At 39.7% G+C, this 26,409-nt stretch overlaps 1 protein-coding gene across 7 annotated transcripts in view; it reads left to right on the forward strand.

The window, feature by feature from the left end:
• The first annotated feature begins 23,951 nt into the window (after nucleotides 1-23,951).
• Nucleotides 23,952-26,409, forward strand: part of IGBP1 (immunoglobulin binding protein 1) — a 48,956-nt gene continuing 46,498 nt past the window's right edge. For 2 of the 7 annotated variants that reach the window (XM_070603930.1, XM_070603929.1), the window contains exons 1-2: nucleotides 24,210-24,681; nucleotides 25,045-25,338. In XM_070603930.1, the coding sequence (XP_070460031.1) occupies nucleotides 24,311-24,681; nucleotides 25,045-25,338 (665 nt within the window). In that variant the 5' untranslated portion in view covers nucleotides 24,210-24,310. Of the gene's footprint in view, nucleotides 24,126-24,207; nucleotides 24,682-25,044; nucleotides 25,339-26,409 lie in introns of those variants that run through there. The other 5 variants (XM_070603932.1, XM_070603931.1, XM_070603933.1 and 2 more) reach the window with 5 other exon arrangements.

Consider the following 26,409-nt stretch of genomic DNA (forward strand, 5'->3'; position numbering starts at 1 on the left):
ATCTTCAGGTGAATGCAGAGAATAAAATAGCTGTAAGAAAAACTTTAGCATCTGTGATTAAAGACCTGATTAAAACAATATAGGACATTTATTTTGATAAAACATAAAATCCCTGCCCTTCTGGTAGACTACTCAAAGAAAAGCTCTTTCAGAATCTCTTCATCAAGAGCAGACTAAAGATTCAAGAAAATTATCAGGGCCAGCCAGGGGATGCAGTGGTTAAGTTCACACATTCTGCTTCTCGGCGTCCTGGGATTCACCAGTTCGGATCCCGGATGCGGACATGGCACTGCTTGGCATGCCATGCTGTGGCAGGCGTCCCACATATAAAGTAGAGGAAGATGGGCACGGATGTTAGCTCAGGGCCAGGCTTCCTCAGCAAAAAAAAAAGAGGAGGATTGGCAGTAGTTAGCTCAGGGCTAATCTTCCTCAAAAATAAATAAATAAATAAACAAATAAACAAATAAATAAATGAATAAATAGATAAAGAAAAAGAAAATTATCATTTTGAGAGGGAAAAACAAATTTTAATTTTGCACTGGTTTACTTTTGATATTAAAACTTATTTACTTAATTAAATTCACTTCAATCTTAGGCAACTTGACCATTTACAAAACTCTTTTTTTCTAAGAATTCCTCTTTCACAAACCTTCTATAACTTTCTTTTTACATTCAGAGTTTGTCCCATGCCTTCCTTCTTCCCTTCTAGTATATTAGGACAAATTTATATTTCTTAAGAAAACAAAAATATTTCCATTCTTTATACCTTCTTTACTGAAAACATACACCTTACTTTCCTTGAATACAAAGATGTTTTCCTTATTAATTTTTTGTAGCTTTAATCACATTAAAATTTTAAACCCTTAGAAACCTTAATTTTTAGTGAAAATTAAGTAAGCAAGCAATTTTGAACTGTCTTTTACACTAGCATTCTCTGGCTTGGCAGATTTATAAATACTTTTTACAATTTCCAGAAACATGTTACTTTATAGTACAATCTTTTAATCAAACACAAGACATGTTTTCTAGTAGACCCAAATACTTTTTAGTTTATCTGTAATAAGACAAAAGTAGGTAAGCTTAGACATGTTTAGCAATTAATGTTTCAGTATTTTATCTTATTTGGAAATAATCTAGATATTCAATGAATTCTTATTTAAATTAACCTAGAACTTCAAAGTTTCGGTTACCAAAGATATTTTCAAAGTTATTTTAAATACACATGCCATAAACTATAATTATTGCTAAAAGTTTATCTAGAAGTGCTTATCTCACATCTAAATAATTTGTTTCCAACAATTGTATTTAGATTATCCACAAAAACTTCATAAGACATCAGACAAAATTAGCTATTATTTAATTGACAAATTTGTAACGTGCATGACATGAGCTTGTTTCACTAGTAAACCCAGGATGTATGTCTGCATCATATCCAATGCTGATAACTCAGAGGAAATGCCTATTTTCATTAAACCAACAAACTTAAACAAGCTTTCCTTTGCCAAAGATTTTATATCACGTTAACTTGAAAGACATTTGGGTTAGTTTCTATTACATTTAGAATAATTTATGTAAGTGCTTACTTTAAGCCAATTAAACATAGCTCTTAATTTTGGCCATACCATCTGGAGGTAAAATATGACACATATATAATAATATACATATAAACACACATACACAAAGACCTCACAGCTATTGTTTTAAAACTTTAAGACAATGTATCACATGTTTAAAAGTCTGCACAAAGCATTTAACAAAGGCCCTCTTTCTAAGTGTACAATTTAGTGCTAGACCAATTTACCTTGGGGGGGGTCTTTTATTATCTTTTTATTAGCACCTGATATTAGCCTCTAATTTTTATCTCATATGGTGTGGGCTGAGGAAACACTATTGACTTCCCTTTAGCACGTTTAATTAACATTGTCTGAAGGGCAGATTTATATGCTGTCTTACAATCAGGCAGGAGAAACGTTCCCTTTCCATAGTGAGACATTGTGTCTATCTGCACAATACAATCTAATACAATGAGACAAAAAGAGATACAATCACTTCACATAAGGCCCATAAATATATGAGTTTTTCTATAAGATTTCATCTGAATTCCATCAACTCTTTACCTCTAATCATAGCTTTCATTAGGACTTTGTCAATAGGTCTTGGTCTTATAATTTTGGATGGGGAAGCACTCCCAGCCAGTCATAACATCCATTTTTAAAACACATTCAGGCAAAGTTGATATAACATCTTTATATAAAATTAGCTTAAACATTCCAAAATTTATAATTTTATTAACACTTATACTTTTACATTTTCTCAATTTAATTTGCAGCCTGAGTCAGGGACTTACTAGTCATTTTTTTTTAATTTCTTTTTTAATTTGGCCTTTTCATAGGTACCAATAAAACAATTATGATGAGAGCTCTCAACAGTTTTTTATTGATGTCATAATAATTTATAATATCATGAGATTTCAGTTGTATGTTATTATTTGTCAGTCACTATATAAGTGCACCCCTTCACTCCTTGTGCTCACCCCCTAAACCCCTTCCCCCTGCTAACCACTAAACTGTTCTTTTTGTCTGTGTGTTTGTTTATCTTTCACATGTGAGTGAAATCATATGGTGTTTGTCTTTCTCTGTCTGGCTTATTTCGCTTAATATCATACCCTCAAGCTCCGTCCATGTTGTTGCAAATAGGATAATTTTGTATTTTTTTATGACTGAGTAGTTTTCCATTGTATATCTATACCACATCTTCTTTATTTAATCATCAGTCGATGGGCACTTGGGTTGCTTCCACATCTTGGCTATTGTGAATAATGCCACAGTGAACATAGTGGTGCATAAGTCTCTTTGAATCATTGATTTCAAGGTCTTTGGATAAATATCTAGTAGTGGGATAGCTGGGTCATATGGTATTTCTATTTTTAACTTTTTGAGAAATCTCCATACTGTTTTCCATAGTGGCTGCGCCAGTTTGCATTCCCACCAGCAGTGTATGAGGATTCCCTTTTCTCCACAATCTCTCCAACATTTATTATTTTTTCTCTTGGTGATTACAGCCATTCTAACAGCTGTAAGGTGATATATAAGTGTAGTTTTGATAGGCATTTCCATGATTATTAGTGATGTTGAACATATTTTCATGTGCCCATTGGCCATCTATATATCCTTTTTGGAAAAATGTCTGGATATAATTATTTAGACAGCTGTCAAGATGGTGGTGGAGGTGGACTCTGAACTCACCTCCTCCCATGCACACAACCAATTCACAACTACTCTTAGAACAATTACTCCCGAGAGAGAACTGAAAACTAGATAAAAAGAACCTCAGCAACAAGGGACACTCCTGACTGAGGTGGAAGAGGCAGAAATTCCTTTCTGGAGAGAAAAAAAACAGCTTTGCAAGCCACAGCACTTCACAGCTGGCCTGGGGCAATCCTAAGGTACACAGCCTTCCCTGGAGGAACATGGGAGCTGAGTGGAGGAGCATTACCACTATAAGCATCCTTTGAACTCACTACAACCAAGATGAGTGTCATAATATCTGGCTTTGCTGGCTATTAACTACAACAGGGAATATCCTTAGAAAAGCTATCAGATATAAGGGAAAATAAAGCCAGCACTTAAAGGGCCCACACACAAATTCACCCATTTCAGAAAGCAACCTAAAATCACCAGAAAGAAAGGTGCACAGTCCTTTGGTGAAATGGGACTCACCTGATAGGCTCTGGGTGCATCTTGCTGAGAGGTGAGACCACTCCAGGAACTGAGACATTGGTGGCAGTCATTATTGCAACCTAGTACAGGCGTGCTGACACAGACACTGGCAGATTCCGTTGGAGTTCTTTCCCTGGCCTGTTAGCCCAGGGGTCTTCCCCACTCACTAGAGCACCAATTTAATCCAGCTCAGTCATGGCACACAGACTGCCCTAGGGACTGGGCCCACCCAACAGCAAGACTTTGAGCAACTTGTAGGCCAGCAAAGGCTGGGTGCCTGCATTCTCTGCAGCCAAGTGGGTCCACTTTGGTGGGACAGGGTGTGTGTGAGGAGTGGGTGGAGTGTGTGGGATGTTGGTGGAGTGTCTGGGACCTCTGCAGGGGGGTGATTGGGTCCACTTCAGGGGGTCAGTGTGCACAGGGAAGGACTGTGTTGGTGTGTGTCTCCCTGTGGGCGGTGGGACTTGTCAATTGCAGAATATTTGTGCTTCACAAACAGCCACATAGGGGATCAATCCCAACTTCCAAAGCCTGAAACAATTGGGTGCTCACATAACTGGGCCCAGTCCCACTCAGCTGCAATCCTGAGAGAGCTGACAACAGCAATGCAGGCTGGAGGCCTACAGCAATTGTAAGCCCCTGACTCTAGCAACCATCCATACTGGGGTTCTACTCAACAGAAAAACTGCAGCAGCAATGTGCTATTAGACCTTGCTGCCAACTGTGCTGGGGCTCCCCACATCTGATAAAGTGACTATAAGGTCCATAGCAGACACATGCAGCTGAGAATTAAAACCAGCTTGCCAGGGGGACAGCCTAGCCTCCCCACCCACCTGCAGCAAGAGCAACCCTGCCACAACAGGAGACACATAGCACACACAGGGCTTGCTCCTGGAACATTTGGAACTGCTGGCGAGAGGGAAGCACAGTGCTGGGCCTCATAAGGTGTCTTCTACATAAGGCCACCTCCCCCAGACCAGAAGATTTAGCTGAATCGTGTAATACATAGATATAAGCATAGAGAGAGAAACAAAATTAGAAGGCAAAGGAATATGTTCCAAGGAAGGGAACAGGAGAAAACCCCAGAAAAAGAAGTAAATGAAACAGAAATGAACAATCTACCTGACAAAGAGTTCAAACAAAAAGTCATAAGGATGCTCACTGATCTTGGGAGAAGAATGAATGAACTTAGTGAGAAAGTCAACAAATAATTGGAAAATATAAAAAAGAACCAATCAGAAATGAAGAATACAATACTGGAAATGAAAAATTCACTAGAGGGACTCAATAGCAGAGTAGATGATATAGAAGAACAGATGAGCGAGCCTGATGAAAGACCAGAGGAGATCACCCAAGTTGAGCAGATAAAAGAAAAAAGAATTCAAAAGAATGAGAACAGTCTAAGGGACTTTTGGGACAACATCAGGCATGCTAACATTCTTTCTGGTGTCCCAGAAAGAGAAGAAAGAGACAAAGGGGCAGACAATATATCTGAAGAAATAATACCTGAAAACATTCCTAACCTAAGGAAGGAAACAGACATCCAGGTGCAAGAAGCACAGAGAGCAGCAAACAAGATAAACCCAAAGAGGCCCACACTAAGACACATTACAATTAAAATGTCAAAAATTAAAGAGAGAATCCTAAAAGCTGCAAGAGAAAGGCAACAGGTAACATTCAAAGGAAACCCCATAAGGCTGTAAGCTGACATCTGAGCAGAAACCTTACAGGCTAGAAGGGAGTGGCACAATATATTTAAAGTGATGAAAGGAAAAAACCTACAGCTGAGAATACTCTATCTGGCAATGTTATTATGCAGAATGGAAGGAGAGATAGAGTTTCCCAGACAAGCAAAAATTAAAGGAGTTTGTCACCAAGAAACCAGTTTTACAAGAAATGCTAAAGGGACTTATTTAAGTGAGAAGGAGAAGACCACAAATACAAATAGGAAAATTATTTTTAAAAAAAGTAATAAAATCACTGGTAAAGGCAAAAAAAAAAACAGTAAAGGTAGAAGATCAAGCACCTATGAAGATAGCATGAAGGTCAAAAGACAAAAGTACTAAAATCAACTATTTCAATGATAAGAGGGCAAGGGATACACACACACACACACACACACACACACAAAAAGAGGTTATGATTATCAAAATCATAAAATGTGGGAGGAAGGGAGTAGAAGAGTAGAGCTTTTAGCAAGAGGTCAAAATAAAGAGACCATCAACTTAATATAGATTGCTATATACATAGGTTATTACATATGAACCTCATGGTAATTGCAAATCAAAAATCTATAATAAATACACAAAAAATTGAGAAATGAACCCAAACATAATACTAAAGAAAGCCATCAAACCACAAAGGAAGGGGCCGGCCCCATGGCCGAGTGATTAACTTCACACACTCTGCTCTGGCAGGCTGGGGTTTCACCAGTTAGGATCCTGGGTGTGGCCCTAGAGCCACTTGTCAGGCCATGCTGAGGTGGCATCCAACATAGCAGAGACATAAGGACCTACAAATAGAATATACAACTATGTACTGGGGGGCTGCAGGGAGAAGAAGAAAAAAAAGAAAAGGAAGATTTCCAGCAGGGGTTAGCTCAGGTGCCAATCTTAAAAAAAACACACACAAGGGAAGAGAGCAAGAGAAGCAGAAAGGAAGATAGAAGAACTACTGAAACTTCAGAAAAAAAGTAACCAAAGAGCAATAAGTACATACTTATCAATAGCTATTTTAAATGTCAATGAACTAAATGCTCCAATAAAAAAGCATAGGGTGGCCAAGTGGATAAAAAAACAAGACCTACATATATGCTGCATACAAGAGACACACTTCAGACCTAAAGACACTCACAAACTGAAAATGAAGGGGTGGGAAAAGATACTCCATGCAAAAGGAAAAGAAAAGAAACCTGGGGTAGCAACATTTGTATCAGACAAAATACACTTTAAAACAGACACTGTAACAAGAGACAAAGAAGGACACTACATAATGATAAAGGGAACAATCCAACAAGAGGATATAACACTTGTAAATATCTATGCACCCAACATAGGAGCATCTAAATATACAAAGCAATTATTAACAGACATAAAAGGACAAACAGACAGTAACACAATAACAGTAGGGAAATTTAACACTCCACTTACACCAATGGATAGAAGATGCAAACAGAAAATCAATGATACATTAGACCAGATGGACTTAGTAGATATATACAGAACATTCCATCCAAAAACCACAGAAGACACATTCTTTTCAAATGCACAGGGAACATTCTCCAGGATTGATCACATATTAGGCCACAGAACAGGTCTCAATACATTTAAGAAGACTGAAATAATAGCATGCATCTTTTCTGAGCACAAAGGTATGAAACTAAAAATCAACTACAGGAAGAAAATCAGAAAAGCCACAAATACATGGAGATTAAACAGAATGCTACTGAACAATTATTGGGTCAATTAAGAAATCGAAGGAGACCCACAACTAGAAGGACCTGCAACTAGGATATACAACTGCGTACGGGGTGGGGGTGGGGGGGTTTGGGGAGAAAAAGCAGAAAAAAAAAAAGATTGGCATCAGTTGTTAGCCCAGGTGCCAATCCTTAAAAAAAAAAAAAAGATTGGCAACAGTTGTTAGCCCAGGTGCCAATCTAAAAAAAAAAAAGAAAAAAAAAAAGAAATCAAAGGAGAAATTAACAAATACCTGGAGACAAATGAGAATGAAAATACGACGTGCAAAAACTTATGGGGTACAGCAAAAAAGGTTCTAACAAGGAAGATTATAGCAATACAGGCTTACCTCAACAAATAAGAAAAATCTCAAATAAACAATCTAACAGTGCACCCAAAGGAACTGGAAGAAGAACAAACAAAGCCCAAAATCAGTAGAAGGAAGGAAATAGTAAAAATCAGAGCAGAAGTGAATGAAACAGAGACTTAAAAAATGATAGAAAAAATCAATGAAGCCAAGAGCTGGCTCTTTGAAAACATAAACAAAATTGACAAACTTTTAGCTAGACGCACCAAGCAAAAAAGAGAGAAGGCTCAAATAAATAAAATCAGAAACGAAAGAGGAGAGATTACAACAGATAACTCAGAAATACCAAAGATTATAAGAGAATACTATGAAAAGCTATACACCAACAAATTGGATAATCTAGAAGAAATGGATAAATTCTTAGAATCATGGGCTGGCCCCGTGGCCGAGTGGTTAAGTTTGCGTGCTCCGCTGCAGGCGGCCCAGTGTTTCATTGGTTCAAATCCTGGGTGCGGACATGGCACTGCTCATCAAAACCACGCTGAGGCGGCATCCCACTTGCCACAACTAGAAGGACCCACAACAAAGAATATACAACTGTGTACCAGGGAGCCTTGGGGAGAAAAAGGAAAAAAATTAAATCTTTAACTTCTTAGAATCATACAACCTTCCAAAACTGAATTGAGAAGAAATAGAGAATTTGAATACACCAATCACCAGTAAAGAAATTGAAACAGTAATCAAGAACCTCCCAAAAAAGAAGAGTCCAGGACCAGACAGCTTCCCTGGGGAATTCTACAAAAGATTCAAAGAAGACTTAATACCTATCCTTCTCAAACTCTTGCAAAAAAATTGAAGAGAAGAGGAAGCTTGCTAAGTCATTCTACAAAGCCAACATTACCCTGATACCAAAACCAGATAAGGATAACACAAAAAAAGAAAATCACAGGCCTATATCACTGATGGACATCGATGCAAAAATCCTCAACAAAATACTAGCAATCAAATACAACAACACATTAAAAAGATCGTACACCATGATCAAGTGGGTTTCATTCCAGGGATGCAGGGATGGTGCAACATCCACAAATCAATCAACATTATACACCACATTAACAAAATGAAGAATAAAAATCACATTACCATCTCAATAGATGCTTAGAAAGCATTTGACAAGATACGGCATCCATTTATGATAAAAACTCTGAATAAAATGGGGATAGAAGGAAAGTTCCTCAACATAATAAAGGCCATATAAGACAGAACCACAGCTAATATCATTCTCAATGGAAAAAAAAATCTGAAAGCTATCCCTCTAAGAACAGGAACCAGATAAGGTTGCCTACATTCACCACTCTTATTTTACATAGTATTGGAAGTCCTAGACAGAGCAGTCAGGCAAGAAAAAGAAATTAAAGGGATCCAAATTGGAAAAGAAGAAGTGAACCAGTCACTATTTGCAGATGACATGATTTCATGTATAGAAAACCCTAAGGAATTCACCAAAAAACTTGTAGAAATAATAAATGAATATGGCAAATTTGCAGATACAAAATCAACATACAAAAATCAGTTGCTTTTCTATACACTAACAATAAAGTAGCAGGAACATAAATTAAGCATACAATCACACGTACAATTGCAACAAAAAAGAATAAAATATCTAGGAATAAATTTAACCAAGGAGGTAAAAGACCTGTATTCTGAACACTGTAAGACATTGTTGAAAGAAATTGAAGACACAAAGAAATGGAAAGATATTCTGTGTTCATGGACTGAAAGAATTAAAATAGTTAAAATGCCCATATTAGCTACAGCAATCTACAGATTCAATGTAATCTCTATGAAAATCCCAATGACATTTTCCATGGAAATAGAACAGAGAATCCTGAAACTTACATGGAACAACAAACGATCCCAAATATCCAAAGGAATCCTGAGAAAAGAAAAAAGCTGGAGGTGTCACACTTCCTGATTTCAAAATACTCTAAAAAGCTATAGTAACCAAAACATCATGGTACTGGAACAAAAACAGACACACAGATCAATGGAACAGAATTGAGAGCCCAGAAATAAATCCACAAATCTATGGACAGCTAATTTTCGACAAGGGAGCCAAGCACATACGCTGGAGAAAGGAAAGTCTCTTCAACAAATGGTGTTGGGAAAACTGGACAGCCACATGCAAAAGAATGAAAATAGACCATTCCCTTACACCACGCACAAAAATCAACTCAAAATTGATTAAAGACTTTAAGACCTGAAACCATGAAACTGCTAGAAGAAAACCTAGGCAGTATGCTCTTCTACATCTGTCTTAGCAGCATATTTTCAAGTACCATGTCTGAATTGGCAAGGGAAACAAAAGAAAAAATAAACAAATGGGACTACATCAAACTAAAAAGCTTTTGCACCACAAAGGAAACAATCAACAAGGGGCCAGCCCAGTGGCAGAGCAGTTAAGCACGCACGTTCTGCTTCAGCGGCCTCGGGTTTGCCAGTTCAGATCCTGGGGGTGGACATGGCACCGCTTGGCAAGCCATACTGTGGTAGGCATCCCACATAAAAAGTAGAGGAAGATGGGCATTGATGTTAGCTCAGGGCCAGTCTTCCTCAGCAAAAAAAAAAAAAGAGGAGGATTGGCAACAGATGTTAGCTCAGTGCTGATCTTCCTCAAAAAAAAAAAGATCAACAAAATGAAAAGACAACCTAACAATTGGTTGATTAGGCACATGTGTGTGGTGATGGATTGTAACTAGTCTTTGGGTGGTGAGCATGATGTAATCTACACAGGAATAGTAATATAATGATGTACACCTGAAATTTATACAATGTTATAAACCAATGTTACTGAAATAAAAAGAAAGAAAGAAAGAAAGATTTGTCTTTCTTTAGAAATAAATAAAAGAAATAAAAAGAAAGAAATAAAAGAAAAAGAAAGAAAATGTCTTTTTATATCCTCTGCCCATTTTTTGATCAGACTGCTTGTTTTTTTGTTGTTCGGTTGTGTGATTTCTATATATATCATGGAGATTAACCCCTTTTCAGATATATTATTTGCAAATATTTTCTCCCACTTGGTGGGTTGTCTTTTCATTTTGATCTTGGTTTCCTTTGCCTTGAAGAAGCTCCTTAGTCTGGTGAAGTCTCACCTGTTTATGTTTTCTCTTGTTTCCCTTGTCCGAGTAGACATGGTATTCAAAAAGATCCTTCTAAGATCAACGTCAAAGAGTGTACTGCCTATATTTTCTTCTAGGAGTTTTATGGTTTCAGGTCTCACTTTCAAGTCTTTGATCCATTTTGAGTTAAATTTTGTGTATAGTGAAAGAGAATGGATGGTCTACTGTCACTGTTTTTCATGTGGCTGTCCAGTTTTCTCAACACCATTTATTGAAGAGATGTTCCTTTCTCTGTTGTATGTTCTTAGCTCCTTGGTCAAATATTAGCTGTCTGTAGATGTGTGGTTTTATTTCTGGGCTTTCAATTCTGTTCCTTTGATCTGTGTGCCTGTTTTTATACCAGTATCATGCTGTTTTGATTACTATAGCTTTGTAGTATATTTTGAAGTTAGCAATTGTGATGCCTCCACATTTTTAAATTTTTCTCAGGATTGTTTTAGCTATTGCGGTCTTTTGTTGCCCCATATGGATTTTAGGATTCTTTGTTCTATTTTTGTGAAGAATGTACTTGTGATTTTGATTGGGATTTCATTGATCCTGTAGATTCCTTTACATAGTAAGGACACTCTAACCATGTTTAATCTTCCAATCCATGTGCATGGAATATCTTGCCACTACTTTATGTCATCATCAATTTCTTTCCGTAGCATCTTATAGTTTTCCTTGTATAGGTCTTTCACCTCCTTGGTCAGATTTATTCCTAGATATTTTATTCTTTTTGTTGCACTTGTAAATAGGATTGTATTCTTGAGTTCTCTTTCTGTTCACTTGTTATTATAGTATAGAAGTGCAACTGATTTTTGTAAGTTGATTTTGAACCCTGCAACTTTGCTGTAGTTGTTGATTATTTCTAATAGTTTTCCAATGGATTCTTTAGGGTTTTCTATATATAAAATTATGTCATGTCAAAACAGCAAGAGTTTCACTTCTTCATTGCCTATTTGGACTCCTCTTATTTCTTTTTCTTGACTAATTGCTCCAGCCAAAACCTCCAATACTATGTTGAATACGAGTGGTGAGAGTGGGCACCCATGTCTTGTTCCTGTTCTCAGAGGGACGGCTTTCAGTTTTTCCCCATTGAATATGATGTTGGCTGTGGGTTTGTCACATATGACCTTTATTATGTTGAGATAATTTCCTTCTATACCCATTTTATTCAGAGTTTTTATCATAAATGGAGGTTGGATCTTGTCAAATGCTTTCTCTGCATCTATTGAGATGATCATGTGGTGTTTATTCCTCATTTTGTTAATGTGGTATATCATGTTGATTGATTTGCGGATGATGAACCATCCCTGTGTCCCTGGTGTAAATCCCACTCGACCATGGTGTATGATCTTTTTAATGTATGGCTGTATTCGGGTTGCCAATATTTTGTTGAGGATTTTTTCATCTATGTTCATCAGTGATATTGGCCTGTAATTTTCCTTCTTTGTGTTGTCCTTGTCTGGCTTTGCTATCAGGGTGATATTGGCCGCATAGAATGTGTTAGGAAGTGTTGCATCTTCCTGATTTTTTTGGAGTCATTTGAGAAGCATAGATAATAATTCTTCTTTGAATGTTTGGTCAATTATCCTGAGAAGCGGTCCAGTCCTGTACTCTTATTTTTTTGGGAAATTTTTGATTACTGTTTCAATCTCTTTACCGGTTATTGGTCTATTCAGATTCTCTATTTCTTCTTGATTCAGATTTGGGAGGTTGTAAGAATCTTAAGAATTTATCCATTTCTTCTAGATTGTCCAATATGTTGGCACATAATTTTTCATAGTATTTTATATAATCTTTTGTATTTCTGTGGTATCCATTGTAATTTCTTCTCTTTCATTTCTAATTTCATTTATTTGAGTCCTTTTTTCTTAGTGAGTCTGGCTAAGGGTTTGACAAGTTTGTTTATCTTCTCAAAGAACCAGCTCTTTGTTTCATGATCCTTTCTACTGTCTTTTTATCTCAATTTCATTTATTTATGCTTTAATTTTTATTATTTCCTTCCTTCTGCAGACTTTGGCCTTTGTTCTTCTTTTTCTAATTCTGTGAGGTGCAGTTTACAATTGCTTATTTCAATTCTGGGGTTTCAATTCTGTTCCATTGATCTCTGTGTCTGCTCCTGTGCCAACCTACTCATCTACGGACAGTTAATCGTCAACAAAGGAGCCAAGAACATACAATAGAAAAAGGAAAGTCTCTTCAGTAAATGGTGTTGGGAAAAATGGACTGCCACATGCAGAAGAATGAAAGTAGATCGTTATTGTGCACCATATGCAAAAATTGACTCAAAATGCATTAAAGACTTGAATGTAAGACCTGAAACCATAAAGCTCCCAGAAGAAAATATAGGCAGTACACTCTTTGGCATTGGTCTTAGCAGCATCTTTTCAAATACTATGTCTACTTGGGCAAGGGAAATAAAAGAAAAAGCTGACAAATGGAACTACATCAGACTAAAAAGTTTCTGCAAGGCAAAGGAAACCATGAACAAAAAAAAAAAGACAACCCACCCACTGGCAGAAAATATTTGCAAATCATTTATCTGACAAGGGGTTGATCTCCAAAATATATTAAAAAAAACTCATACAGCTGAATAGCAAAAAAACAAACAACCCAATCAAAAAATGGGCAGAGGATATGAACAGACATGTTTCCAAAGTAGATATACAGATGGCCAACATACACATGAAAAGATGTTCAACATCACTAATCGTTAGGCAAATCAAAACTACAATGAGATATCATTTTATACCAGTCAGAATGGCTATAATTACCAAGACAAAAAACAACAAATGTTGGAGAGGATGTAGAGAAAAGGGAACCCTTATACACTGCTGATGGGAATGCAAACTGGTGCAGCCACTATGGAAAACAGTATGGAGATTTCTCAAAAAATTAAAAATAGAAATACCATACGATGCAGCTATCCCACTACTGGTATTTGTCCAAAGAACTTGAAATCAATGATCAGAGAAATTTATGCGCTCCTATGTTCATTGCAGCATTATTCACAATAGCCAAGACATGGAAGCAACCTAACTATCCTTCTATGGATGAATGGATAAAGAAAATGTGGTGTATATATATCCAATGGAATACTACTGAGGCGTAAAAAAAAGACAAAATCATCCCTTTCAGAAAAACATAGATGGACCTTGAGGGTATGATGTTAAGTGAAATAAGCCAGGCAGAGAAAGACAAACACTGCATGATTTCACTCATATGTGTAAGATAACAATTGCATGAATAAAGAGAACAGATTAGTAGTTACCCAAGGGGGAGGGAGTTTGGGCATGTGCAAAAGGGATAAATGGGTGCATATGTATAGTGATGGACAAAAATTAGACTAATGGGGGTGTGCACAATGAAGTGTATTCTGGAATTTATAAGTAATAATGTATACCTGAAACTGTACAATATTATAAACCATTGTGATCTCAACAAGAAAAAACCCATAGAAATAAGAAACAAAGATTGCTTATTTGAGATTTTTCTTGTGTCTTAAGATGCACCTGTATTACTATGAATTTCCCTCTTAGGACTGCTTTTGCTGCATCTCATATGAGTTGGTATGGTATGTTTTCATTTTCATTTGTCTCCAGATATTTTTTTTATTTCTCCTTTAATTTCTTCAATGATTCATTGGTTGTTCAATAGCATGTTGTTTAGTCTCCACATCTTTGTCCCTTTCCCAGGTTTTTTCTTGTAGCTGATTTCTAGGTTCATAGCATTATGGTCAGAAAAGATGCTTGATATGATTTCAATCTTCTTAAATTTATTCAGGCTTGTCTTATTTCCCAACATATGGTCTATCCTTGAGAATGTTCCATGGGCACTTGAGAAGAATGTGTATTCTGTCATTTTTGGATGGAGTGTTCTATATATATCTATAAAGTCCATCTGGTTTAGATTTTCATTTAATTCCACTATTTCCTTGTTGACTTTCTGTCTGGATGATCTATCCATTGATGTAAGTGGGGTGTTGAGATCTCTTACTTTTATTGTGTTGTTGTTAATATATCCTTTTAGGTCTGTTAATAGTTGCTTTATTTATTTTGGTGCTTCTGTGTTGGGTGCATAAATATTTATAAGTGTTAGGTCTTCTTGGTGGAGTGTCACTTTGATCACTATATACTGCCAATCTTTGTCTCTCTTTACCTGGTTTATCTTGAAATCTACTTTGTGTGATATAAGTATGGCAACACCTGCTTTCTTATGTTTGCCATTAGCTTAGAGCATCATCTTCCATCCCTTCACTCTGAGCCTCTGTCTTTGGAGCTGAGCTGTGTTTCTTGGAGGAAGCATATTGTTGGGTCTTGTTTTTTAACCCATCTCACTACTCTGTGTCTTTTGATTGGAGAATTCAATCCACTTACATTTAGAGTGATTATTGATATATGAGGGCTTAATGCTGCCATTTTATTGTTCATTTTCCGGTTCTTCTGCATTTCCTTTTTTTTTTCATCTCGTGTACCTTAGACTACCAATTTGGTTAGGTAGTTTTCTATGATGGTCTTCTTAGTTTTCTCCTTATTTATCATTTGTGTCTCTGTTTTAATTATTTGTTTAGTGGTCACCACTAGGTTTCTATAAAAAATCTCATAGATGAGATAGTCCATTTTCTGATAGCCTCTTATTTCCTTAGACTAAGGCAATTCCCATCCCTCTCTTCTTCCCCTTCTAAGCTATTATTGTCACATCTTATTCCATCTTGTGTTGTGTGTTTGTGGTTAAAATGACAAGATTATATTTGGTTTTGGTCTTTTCCTCCCCTTTCTCTTTAATGTTATAATTGTGTGCTAAACTGTTCTGATAGAGAGAGAGCTGCAATTTTCTGATTTTGCTTGACTATTTATCTCCTTGCTCAAGGCTTTGTAGCCCCTTTCCTTTATTTTCAGGCATGAGGGCCTTCTTCAGGATTTCTTATAGTTGCGGGGTGGGGTGGGGGGTCTTGTGGCAATGAACTCCCTTAGCTTTTCTTTATCTGGGAAAGTTTTATTTCTCTATCATATCTGAAGGATATTTTCGCTGAAAAGAGTATTCTTGGATGAAAGTTTTTGTCTTTTAGAATTTTGAATATATCATTCAACTCTCTCCTAGCCTGTAGGGTTTCTGATGAGAAATCCACTAAAAGCCTGATAAGGATTCCTTTGTAAGTTATTTTCTTCTGCCTTGCTGCCCTTAATATTTTTTCTTTGTCATTGACTTTTGCCAGCTTTACTACTGTATACCTTGGAGAAGGTATAGTTAGGAGATATATTGGCTTTTTTCACATGTATTTCTGGCTCCTTCCCCAGGTTTTGGAAGTTCTCAGCTATTATTTCTTTGAACAAGCTTTCTGCTCCCTTCTCCTTGTCTTCTCTCTCTGGACTACCTATAATCTTTACGTTCTATTTCCTAATTGAGTCAGATATTTCTCGAAGAATTTCTTCATTTCTTTTTAGTCTTAGTTCTCTCTTCTCCATCTGAAGCATTTCTACATTTCTCTTCTCAAGACTGCTAATTCGTTCCTCCATAATATCAGCTCTATTGTTTAGGGAGTCCAGGCTTTTCTTTATCTCTTCCACTGTGTTTTTCATCTCCAACGTTTCTGATTGGTTCTTTATAGTTTCAGTCTCTTTTGTGAGGAAGTTCCTGATTTCATGGAACTGTCTGTCTGTATTTCCTTGTAACTTGTTGAGTTAATGGTAGCTATTTTGAATTCTCTGTCATTTACATTATAAATTCCTGTGCCTTCAGGATTGATTTCTGGGTACTTGTCATTTTCCTTCTGGCCTGGACATTTAATATATTTTTTCATACTGCTTAATGGCGTGGATGTGTGCCTCTGCATAGTGATAGTATCTGTCCACAGCTTCCACCTCTCACCACTGGGTTCATGTAAGGAACTGTGTATTCTGAGTCTGCTACAATCCATGGCTTGCTCACTCCAGCTGCTGGCTGGTTTTCTATCTGTGTGGCACTCTGGCTGACTGGTTGAACTAGAGTGCCAGGCAGTGGGTGGGGAGCTTTCTTTCACCTGCATGATCCCAGGGCTTTTCTCATTCAGCCTTTGCTATCTATTCTTCTTAGGTGCTAGCTTGATGAAGATACCCTCATGATAACTTACTTATGTCTCTGTGTTGGGTTTTCCCATGGGCTGTGAGGGAACTTGCACAGCGATGGTGTTCCCATGGCAGACCACCCCTCCTCCCTTTCCTCTCACAGCTGTGCACAGTCCCAGGGTCACTGTCATTTGGGAGGCAGAGGAGATTCCCCTTACCTCCGTCCACTTCCCCCAGGGGGTCCAGCACCTCCACTTTCAGACATATGGCTGTGCGGGTCTCTCAGATGTTTTGTGTTGTGTGAATGTCCTCTATTGGTATATGAATGTCCTTTTCATCGTATCTTAGAGGGGAGAGTCTAAGGGGAGAGCTAACTCTGCCATGATGCTGACATCACTCAAAATTCAATAATTTTTTTGGATTTTGAAGTTTTTCCAATTTAAATGATCCATTATCTGGCCACATTGACCAGTAGGATCTTAATAGCAACTCAAACCAATAAGCCTTTTACAACTTAACCACAGACGCAAGAGGTGTCCCTAAAAGAGAGTGTAAAAGAAGCAGCCTTCATAAGATCCAGAAAGGTCACCCCCAAGAACAGTCTAAGAAAACAAAGGCCTTCATTGCACAGCCAGAGTAAACAAGCAACGAAGGTTGAAATGACAAAGGCCCTTATGAAAGCAATTGAGACCTCTTATGACAAACTCCCCTGAGAGCTGACACAGCCAGACAAAGAGAGTGCATCTTGGAACCCTAGTCTAGTCAACTGGCTGCCGAGATATATGCTGGTATGTGCATCCCCTGGATGGCAGAGACCAGAAAGGTCACAAAGCCACGATCTTAAGAAATAGAACAAGACAGAAGAAAACAACTTCATCCTATATGCACAATAACAGCTTTAGATAAGCCTTGGATCTCTCAGAGCCAGACTAATACCTAGGAGGGATTAATTCCCAGCATGAGGTTGGGGATTGTGTATGCTTTTACAGAGTACCTCATTGCACAGACATTCTGTTGACATTGGCGGGGGACCTGTGTCATCTATGCCATTCTGTGACCAACTTATCCTATTATGAGAGTCTTCTTGAGGTGGTGTGTGTCCTAATGACTCTTAGTTGCTCGACCCACATCTACTAAATTTTCCACCTTTTTTGGCTTCCAAGATGCCCTTAGCAATAGCTTTCACCTCATGCACATATTCTCAAACAACAGGCTTATAGAGATGCCTGCGTGTCGCCCTATTGTTTTTCCTTTTTATGACAAGTGAAAAAAAATACAGAGACAAGGAAAAGCAGCGACCATCTCTGGGAGAAGGATCTTAACCAATGAATACTCAAACCAAATTTCCTAGAGTTGCTGAGTCCAAGAAGCTAGCTTCACCAATATTTTCTCCTCCTAATCTAAATTTAGAAAAGGGAAAAAAACTCACCACTCTCACTTCCACAGGACCCTCCAGGCAGAGACCCAGGAGTCTGACCTGCTAAGAACTCTTACCTCCTGCCAACTCTTGTCAGGGGTCCAGGATCTCTTGGCTGCAGTAGTCCAAGAGTGAGCAGCATCCAGCCAGTTAAGTTTTATCCCATCCAAGTTACCAAACTGTAGGGGAGGAAGACAATTCCTCTACCCTCTAGGTCCTTCTGGCTGGTCTAAGAATTAAATTGACATGAGACAGAATAACAGGAGGAAATCAAACAAAGCTTTGTAACATGTCTACATGGGAAAAACCCAGGAAAACTGAGTGACTCACTAGAATGGCCAAAGCTACCACCTTGAATACTATCTTCAGCTAAAGACAAAGGAGGATGTTGGGGTTAATGGTTTAGGGCTTCGGAGGGAAGGAAGGCAATTTACATGGAGATGGAAATGTAAATGTTTGTTAAACAAGTGTTTGCTGGTTCCTCTGTAGACAATGGGACCCATTTTACATTACACTACATTTATGCTATTAGTTCCTTCTTGGAACAGGCCTTCTATCTTAAATTCTTTTTGGCAGTTGGGGGGAGGTCAAAGTTTCTTTCAGCGTCTTTTGTTCTTAAAAATAGTCAAGCCAAAGAGACACATTTGGGGTGGCTAATTCTGATCCCTCGCATCTTGTTGCCTCAAATTCTAAGTTCCAATAACATCAAAATGCTTCAAGTTTCCTATACATGCTATCACCATTCAAGACTCAGTTTCAGGGGCTGGCCCACTGGTGTAGTGGTTAAGTTAGTGCACTCTGCTTCAGCAGCCAGTGCTCACTGGTTTAGATCCCAGGTGTGGACCTATGCACTGCTTATCAAGCCATGCTGTAGCAGATGTTTCACATATAAAATAGAGAAATATGGGCATAGATGTTAGCTCAGGGCCAATCTTCCCCAGCAAAAGGAGGATTGGCAGTGGCTGTTAGCTCAGGGCTAATCTTCCTCAAAATATAATAAAATAAATTAAGACTCAGTGTCAGCATCATCTCCTTTGAGAAGCCTTCTACGAACACCCTGCTTAGGCTCCCCTCTTGAGTGTTTCCATCATACCTTCCTGTGTATCACTATAACAGCATTTATCACATTACATTGAAATCACTTGTTGTGTCTCCCTCACCTAGCTGGTATAGCCTCGGGAGCAAAGACTCTGCCTGTTTATATCCCAGCAGCTAGCACAATGGCTGGCACATAATAGGTCCTCAATAAATATTTAATTGACCCAAATACCTCCCTATTGCTTACAGCACATCAAGTCTACACTCTTCTGACTGACTGTACATCCTCCATAATGTGGGGCAGCCTACTGGTTCAATCTTACTTCCTTTTACTTTTTAGCACAAATCCGTTACATGTTCATTTCCTCTTTTGTATTTCACCAGGTCTGTAATTTCCTCTTCTTTTGTAGTATAGTATAGTGGTTAAGAGCAAGGGCTCTGGAATCAGATCTGTATTCAACGGTATTGGGTTCAAATCCCAGTATAGGGCAATACCATTAGGCCAATTATTTTAACCTCTCTGAGCTGCAATTTCCTTATCTGTAAAAAGAGGGTATAACAACACTCGTTTCTTATGGCAGTCATGAGGACTACTTGAGAAAATGCATAAAAAGTATTTAGCATAGTCACCTGCAGGAAGTGAGCACTCAGAGAAGGTTAGGTGTATTATTATTATGTAGCATTATTCACTTAACATTGAATCCCTACCTAACAGGTGTCAGGTGCAGTGTTGAGGTAAACAAAGATGAGTAAGACACTCTCTTACCTCAAGGAGCTCTCAGTCTAGTGAGAGATAGCAGAGGATAAGGAAAATCATATTTCAGTACTATCATAGGGAAATGAATAAAGTGCCGTAAGAGTTAAGAGGAGGGTGCTTCAACTGCAGGGGAAATAGCAGGAAATGCTTCCTGGAGAAAGTGATCCTTCAGCTAAGTCATAAGTAATGAATAGAAATTTGCCAGGCAGACAAGGGAGAAAAGACATTCCAGGCAGAAGGCCCAACCCATGTAAATACATGAAGAAGGCCTAAGAGAACAGGATAGATTTGGAGAATTAGGAGAGTTTGCTAAAGGTGGAGCTTAGGATACAGGGAGGAACAGAATGAAAAGGATGTCAGCATCAGATAGGAAAGGATCTTATAAGTCAGGCATGGAGTTTGACCTTTAACAGAATGCCACCCTCAGGGCCAAAGTTATTGCCTCCATTCTTACCAAATTACTATTTGATTATTTGTTTACATGTCTCTTCCATTGAACTATGAACGCCTTAAGGGCTCAAACCCTGTATCTTGTTCTTCTTTGAACTCCCAGAGCCTAGCATTCAGGTAGCACACAGTGAATGTGGAAAGAGGGAAGGAAGGGACTTCTGCACGTCACACAGCTACTCGGTAGCAGAGGTAGGACTCAAATCCAGATCTCCAGAGTATTTTTAAGTTCTGTAACACATTCCTCAGACTTGGATATAGAAGTGGGAATTGAAATCTTTCATTTAATGCAAACTTCATTGTATTGGAGTTTTTCCTTTCATGGCTTAATGAACTTCTTGCTGCCAGTCAGGCAAATTCAGATCTCAAAAATACTGGGTGAAGACAGTTTGAACACTCAGGATTAAGTAATTATTCCATAGATAATTTCTGGCAAGCTATAGTCTGCTCTTGACTTTGCACACAGGTTGGTCTCTTCAAGTGCTATGGCTGGCATTACAGGTACAAATATCAGTAGAATATTACTCACTCAAGACAAAACAGCATTGCCCCTCTAAAGCAGATCAAAGAAAGTCTAAACTTCCAAGCACATCAATTCAGATAGGCAAGAAAAGGTCTACTGTAACATTTCTCGCCTGAATCACACAATTTGTTATCCAAGGTAACAAATCTGTGTTAAAATCCAAACATGACAAATGAACATCTATCATCTCTCTCAGGGAGTCACATCAGGAAATACTTGAAAGGTCATCTCATTTCGACAGCCAGGCATAGATTACTTCAAATGTCTTCTACTGTAGGGGCAGAAGACAATTCCTCTCCCCTCTAGGCCCTTCTGGCTGGTCTAAGAATTAAATTGACACGAGACAGAATAACAGGAGAAAATCAAACACAACTTTGTAACACGTATACATGGGAGAAACCCTGGGAAAGCTGAGTAACTTTCCAAAATGGCCAAGGTCGCCACCTTAAATACCATCTTCAGCTAAAGACAAAGGAGACTGTTGGAGGTGGGGGGAGTCAGCCATGGGAGAGTACCAGAAAAACACGGTAAACAAAAGTGAGGCTATTGTGCAGATTTAAGTCTGTGCTTGCACATGGATAAGAGTTTCTAGAGATAACGTCATCCCCCTCTTCCTGGTACAGAGAGGGAGACACCTTTACAAATGGACATTTTCCTTACATATGTAAATGTTTCTTACAAAGGGTAACTTCTACTTGGTTTTCAGAGCTTTTCCTATGTCTGCAGTTTTTAAAAAATAACCGGCCCCAAATAATCCTCATGCCAAAGAGGTGGCAAATTATGCTCCCCTGTACTACCATCCTCCTGGACTCTAGTTTTCCCCCTTCCCAACACACTGTATATACTGTTGCCCTGTTCATCTTAGCTGTGGACCTTGGGCAAGTCACCTAACTTAGGGTCTCAGTTTCCTCATCTGCTAAATGAGGGGTGCTAGATTAGTGCTTTTGATACCGTGTTACTTAGAGCCCTGGAGTCCCTCAACAGTGCCTTGGGCCCTTGGGTGCCACTGAGCAGGTTGGGAGAAAGATGGGCCAGAGGCTGAGTTGGAAGACTTTTGTGTATCCACTGCAAACACAGCAGCCCTCTTAGAAATTATAGGCCTGTCTAAAATTTGGTTTGGAAAAAGAGTTCTGCTACTACAAAAAGTTGAAGTATCATTATACTTACATGATTTCTAAGGGCTCTTCTAGTTCCTCTAACTAGGAATTCTTAAAAATTGCCCATAGACAACAGGGATTCAATGTGATAATGTGTTGACGCCCAGAAACACAATAAACAATTCATTTTTATTATTGTTTTTTTCCTAACCACTTTTTAATCCTGGCATCGTCTCAAAATAAGATGCAGTGCAATACTTAAAAGGACAATTCAAATATAGAATATGCACTCTGAAAATAACTGGCAACTCCCATAAAGATTGTCATTTTGAAAGCCATAGAAAAATGGTTTACAAAGGTCAGGACCAAATTCAAATTCTGCATTTTTTTTCTCCCAGGCAACAGTAAATCTAGGTCTTAGTTCAAGGCAATGTGCAGAAACAAATTATCCTTAGTCTCACAATTACTGAGTTTCCAAGTCTCCCCTGCAGGTACTATCTTTCTTTTGGGATTCCTGGCCCAGGCTGCCCCTGAAAGCTCAGTTTACTGGAGTTATTACAGATGCCAGCCAAACCAAATAGGTAATTCGCCAGAGCCTCCCTTCCTCCGCAGCTTCCCGGGGGTGGGGGTGGGGGTGGGGGGAGCGGCGGGGGGGTGGGGGGCGGGTTGCAAGGGGAGGTTTATTAGAATCACCTGGGAAGCTTTTTCAACCTACACTCAGTCCCCACTCTCCTCTCCATCCTGCAAAGCACTGTTTTAGCTCGGGGCTTCCTTCTGTCCTACATAAAAGGTCCTCCCCACCTTTTTAAATCCCACAATTTAAGATTGATGGAGTAAAAACAATTGAACTTAGAAGACGCTGGCTTTGTCACAACTGGTTGGGTAAGTCACTTAACCTTTCTACTCTCAGTTTTTTCCTCTGCTTTTTGAGGTCCCCTTCCAGCTTTGAAATTCTATGACTGCATATCATGTCTAAGAAGCTTTCTGAACTACTCTTAGCATAGAATGACTTGTCATTTCTTGGTTTTCCAACAGCTTGTACAATACAACATATCCCCTGATTTTATACTGTCCTATATTGCCCTCTAGTTGTTTTTACATGAAAATTTTTCTTCTCCACTATAGTTAGTTTAAAAGCTTATTTTCCAGGGCGGGCAGCATTTACTTAAATCCCCTAGGACTACTTGGGTTGCGTCTTAAGGTATCAGTATATATTTATATTGATTTGTTCAAAACAGTGATGTCCCTTCTTTCAAAGTCCTGGAATTATATTTTTACATCAGTGTTGTCCAGTAGAAGTAAAATGTGAACCACAAATGTGAGCCCAGTATGTAATTTTAAGTTTTCTAGTAGGCACATTAAAAAAGTAAAAAGACATATGATATTAATTTTAATATTTAACCCAATATATACAAAATATTAACATTTCCACATGAAATCTGTGTAAAAATTGAGATATTTTATATTCTTTTTTCGTAATAAGTTTTCAAAATCTGATGTGTATTTTACATTTATAGCACATCTCAGTTCAAAATAGCCACACTCATGTGTTCAGTAGCCCCATGCGGCTAGTGGCTACCATATTGAACAGCGCAGTTCTGCATAATTGGACCGCTTTCCAAACCGATCGCTTATTTTCCTGTTCATATAATGACACAGAGCACTTAATAAGTACCAGGCACTGGGCTAGCCAGAGGGGTGCAAAGATTACTCAGACTCATTCTGCTTAAGGGAGTTAGATTTGTAAATCACTAGCTGTAATACAGTGTGGTCGGTGCTCTGCTGGAAATACACAGAAAATGAAAATTTTCTGCGACATGGCGGGGAGAGAGGGGGGCGTCAAGGAAGGTTTCACAGAAGAAGTCACTTTAGAAAGCATGCTGGCTGTGGGGTGGACTCACTGGAGTTGCAGGTTACCAAGTGAGGGGCTCCAGAGAGCCCCAGGCCGAGAGGACAGGGCGTGGGGCCGGGAGTGGGAGGGGTGACGTCGGGGGGAAGAGGGCGGGCGAGGATTGGCTGGGAGGAGCGCGGAGCTCTAGCTGGTGGGGGGACGGAAGGCGGAGGGGTCGCTCCTGGCGCTCGCGCGCCCAGACGTACGGAGCGAGGGAGCGGCGCGGCGGCCGGAGCCCCCGGCGGCTCTAGGGCGCTCCTCCCGAGGTAAGTTGCGCGCCCGCCCTCGCTCTGAATGCAGCCTCGGCCCCCGGGCCTCCGAGCCCAGGGAACTTCCCAGTCCGTGTCGGCGACGAGGAGCAAACCGTAAAATAGCGCCTCAGGTTTTGGTTGGTTGGTTGCCTTTCACAGATGCCTACTGCTTGCAATAGGCAGCCTGGTAAAATGCACCTATGGAAACGGTCGCCGGGGCGGCACACAGCCGCTTCCGGAAGTTCTTTGACGTTTTGGTAAAATGGAGCAACTGGACCAATGCGGCGCCCTTTCCGGTTTCGTTTGTTCTATCCCAGTTCTTTACCAAAGTTGCCGTTGTCCCCGGAAGTGAGGTCTTCCGGTTTCTTCCCTCCCCCATGATGGCTGCAGCAGAAGACGAGTTATTGCTGCCACGGCTCCCCGAGCTGTTTGAAAGCAGCAAGCAGCTTCTGGAGGAAGTGGAAGTAGCTACTGAACCCACCGGTTCCCGGCTAATCCAAGATAAGGTGTTCAAGGGACTGGATCTGCTTGAGAAGGCTGCCGAAATGTTGTCGCAGCTTGACTTGTTCAGGTATGGGGGAGAGGGTAATAAGAGCTGAGAACGAAGCTAATAACGGTTACCAAGGGTGGAGCCCTTGAGCCTGGGTGGAGGAAACTAGGACTAGGAATTTTCCATTCCCACCTCCCCTTGCGATCTTGTGTACATTGTTTATATTCCGCGGTAATTGATATGCCACGACTCTGCTCCCTAGTGTCAGCTGTGTGCATAGGCGCTGGGTGTGAGCGCTCAGCCACTTTCATTGAAGAAAACCGGCCGCTGTTCCCCTGGCCCCGTTTGCTCCACTCCCACCCTAGCCCTTCCCTCCCCCAGGAAGCAAGGGGCGCAGTTTGAATGCCCAGCCGGGCTTCACAGCCTCCTGTTTGCTCTTTCCAGCCGAAATGACGATTTGGAAGAGATTGCTTCCACCGACCTGAAGTACCTGATGGTGCCAGCATTTCAAGGAGCACTCGGCATGAAACAAGTCAACCCCAGCAAGCGTCTAGAACATTTGCAGTGGGCTCGAGAACACTTTTTAAACTACTTAACTCAGTGCCAGTACTATCACGTGGCACAGTTTGAGCTGCCCAGAAACAAGAACAACTCAGCTGAAAATAATACTGCTAATTGCTCCATGGCCTATCCTAACCTCGTTGCTATGGCGTCTCAAAGACAGGCTAAAATAGAGAGGTGGGTCAATAGCTGATAATTTGAGGACTGCCCAATGGCAGTGTATTGGGGGGGCATGGTTTTTTTACTGGGGGAAACAATGGTGTATGTCACTCTTTTGGTTCTTATTGAGCATAGGCCCTGGTGACAGCAGACTCTCCTGAGTTTTTCAAGAAGCCTCTGCCTTTGTCGAGATGGTCACCTAACGGTCAGACCCCTACTACCTTATGGTTGCCAACAGCAGCAATGTAGTTTAGCATAGTGTTTCCCAGTCTTCCCCACCTTACAGCATAGCAATATTCATATGGTACCGTGGGGTGAATATCTCTGAAGGGCATAATATCTTGTAGGTCTAGTCCATTTGTGGTCCATTGATTGAGAAGCTTTGTTCTAACGGTTCTGGATCAGGTTGTAACATCCTCAACTAATCTTGGTCCTGGCACAGCTTCATTGTGTGACCTTGAACAAGTTGCTTACCCTCTTAGTTTAAAAAAAAAAAAAACATTTAATGAGTGCTCACAGTAGGAACCGTGCTAGGCACTGGGGATACAAACTGAGTATGGGTGTTTGTATGAGTATGGGTGGTCTCTGTCTGGTGAGGAAAAGAGGCATAGAAACAGTATCGATATAAAGTGATGTGTTACAGAGGGCTCTCCTGTGAGAGCAGACAGGAGGGGCGCCTGACCAAAGAGGGAGCAGGAGAGAGCAGAGGCTGCCTGGAAGACGTGACTACTGTGATGAGTTGTTTAAGGATAAATAGGAAGATTATCTAGAGGAAGAGAAAAGGAGGGCAGTAGCCAGCAGAGATAATAGCGTTAGTAAAGCTACAGGGGCGTTAAAGAACACAGTGCTGGAGTGGGGATGTGTGGGTGGGGAGCAACTGTAAGCAATTAGGTGATGCTAGAACACAAAGGAGGTGGTGGACAGGGGGAAGGAATGATGCTGAGGAGTGTCGTAGGGGCCAGACCGAGGAGAGCCTGTGGTGTGAGGAATGTGAAGGAACAACCTTGTTGCTAAGAACTTGGGAAGGGGTTTCAATCCCAGTTCCACCATTTAACACTCTGACTTTGGATCAGTTGCTTAATCTCTCAG

Source organism: Equus przewalskii, chromosome X, assembly GCF_037783145.1.
Source record: "Equus przewalskii isolate Varuska chromosome X, EquPr2, whole genome shotgun sequence".
In the NCBI taxonomy this organism is placed as follows: domain Eukaryota; kingdom Metazoa; phylum Chordata; class Mammalia; order Perissodactyla; family Equidae; genus Equus; species Equus przewalskii.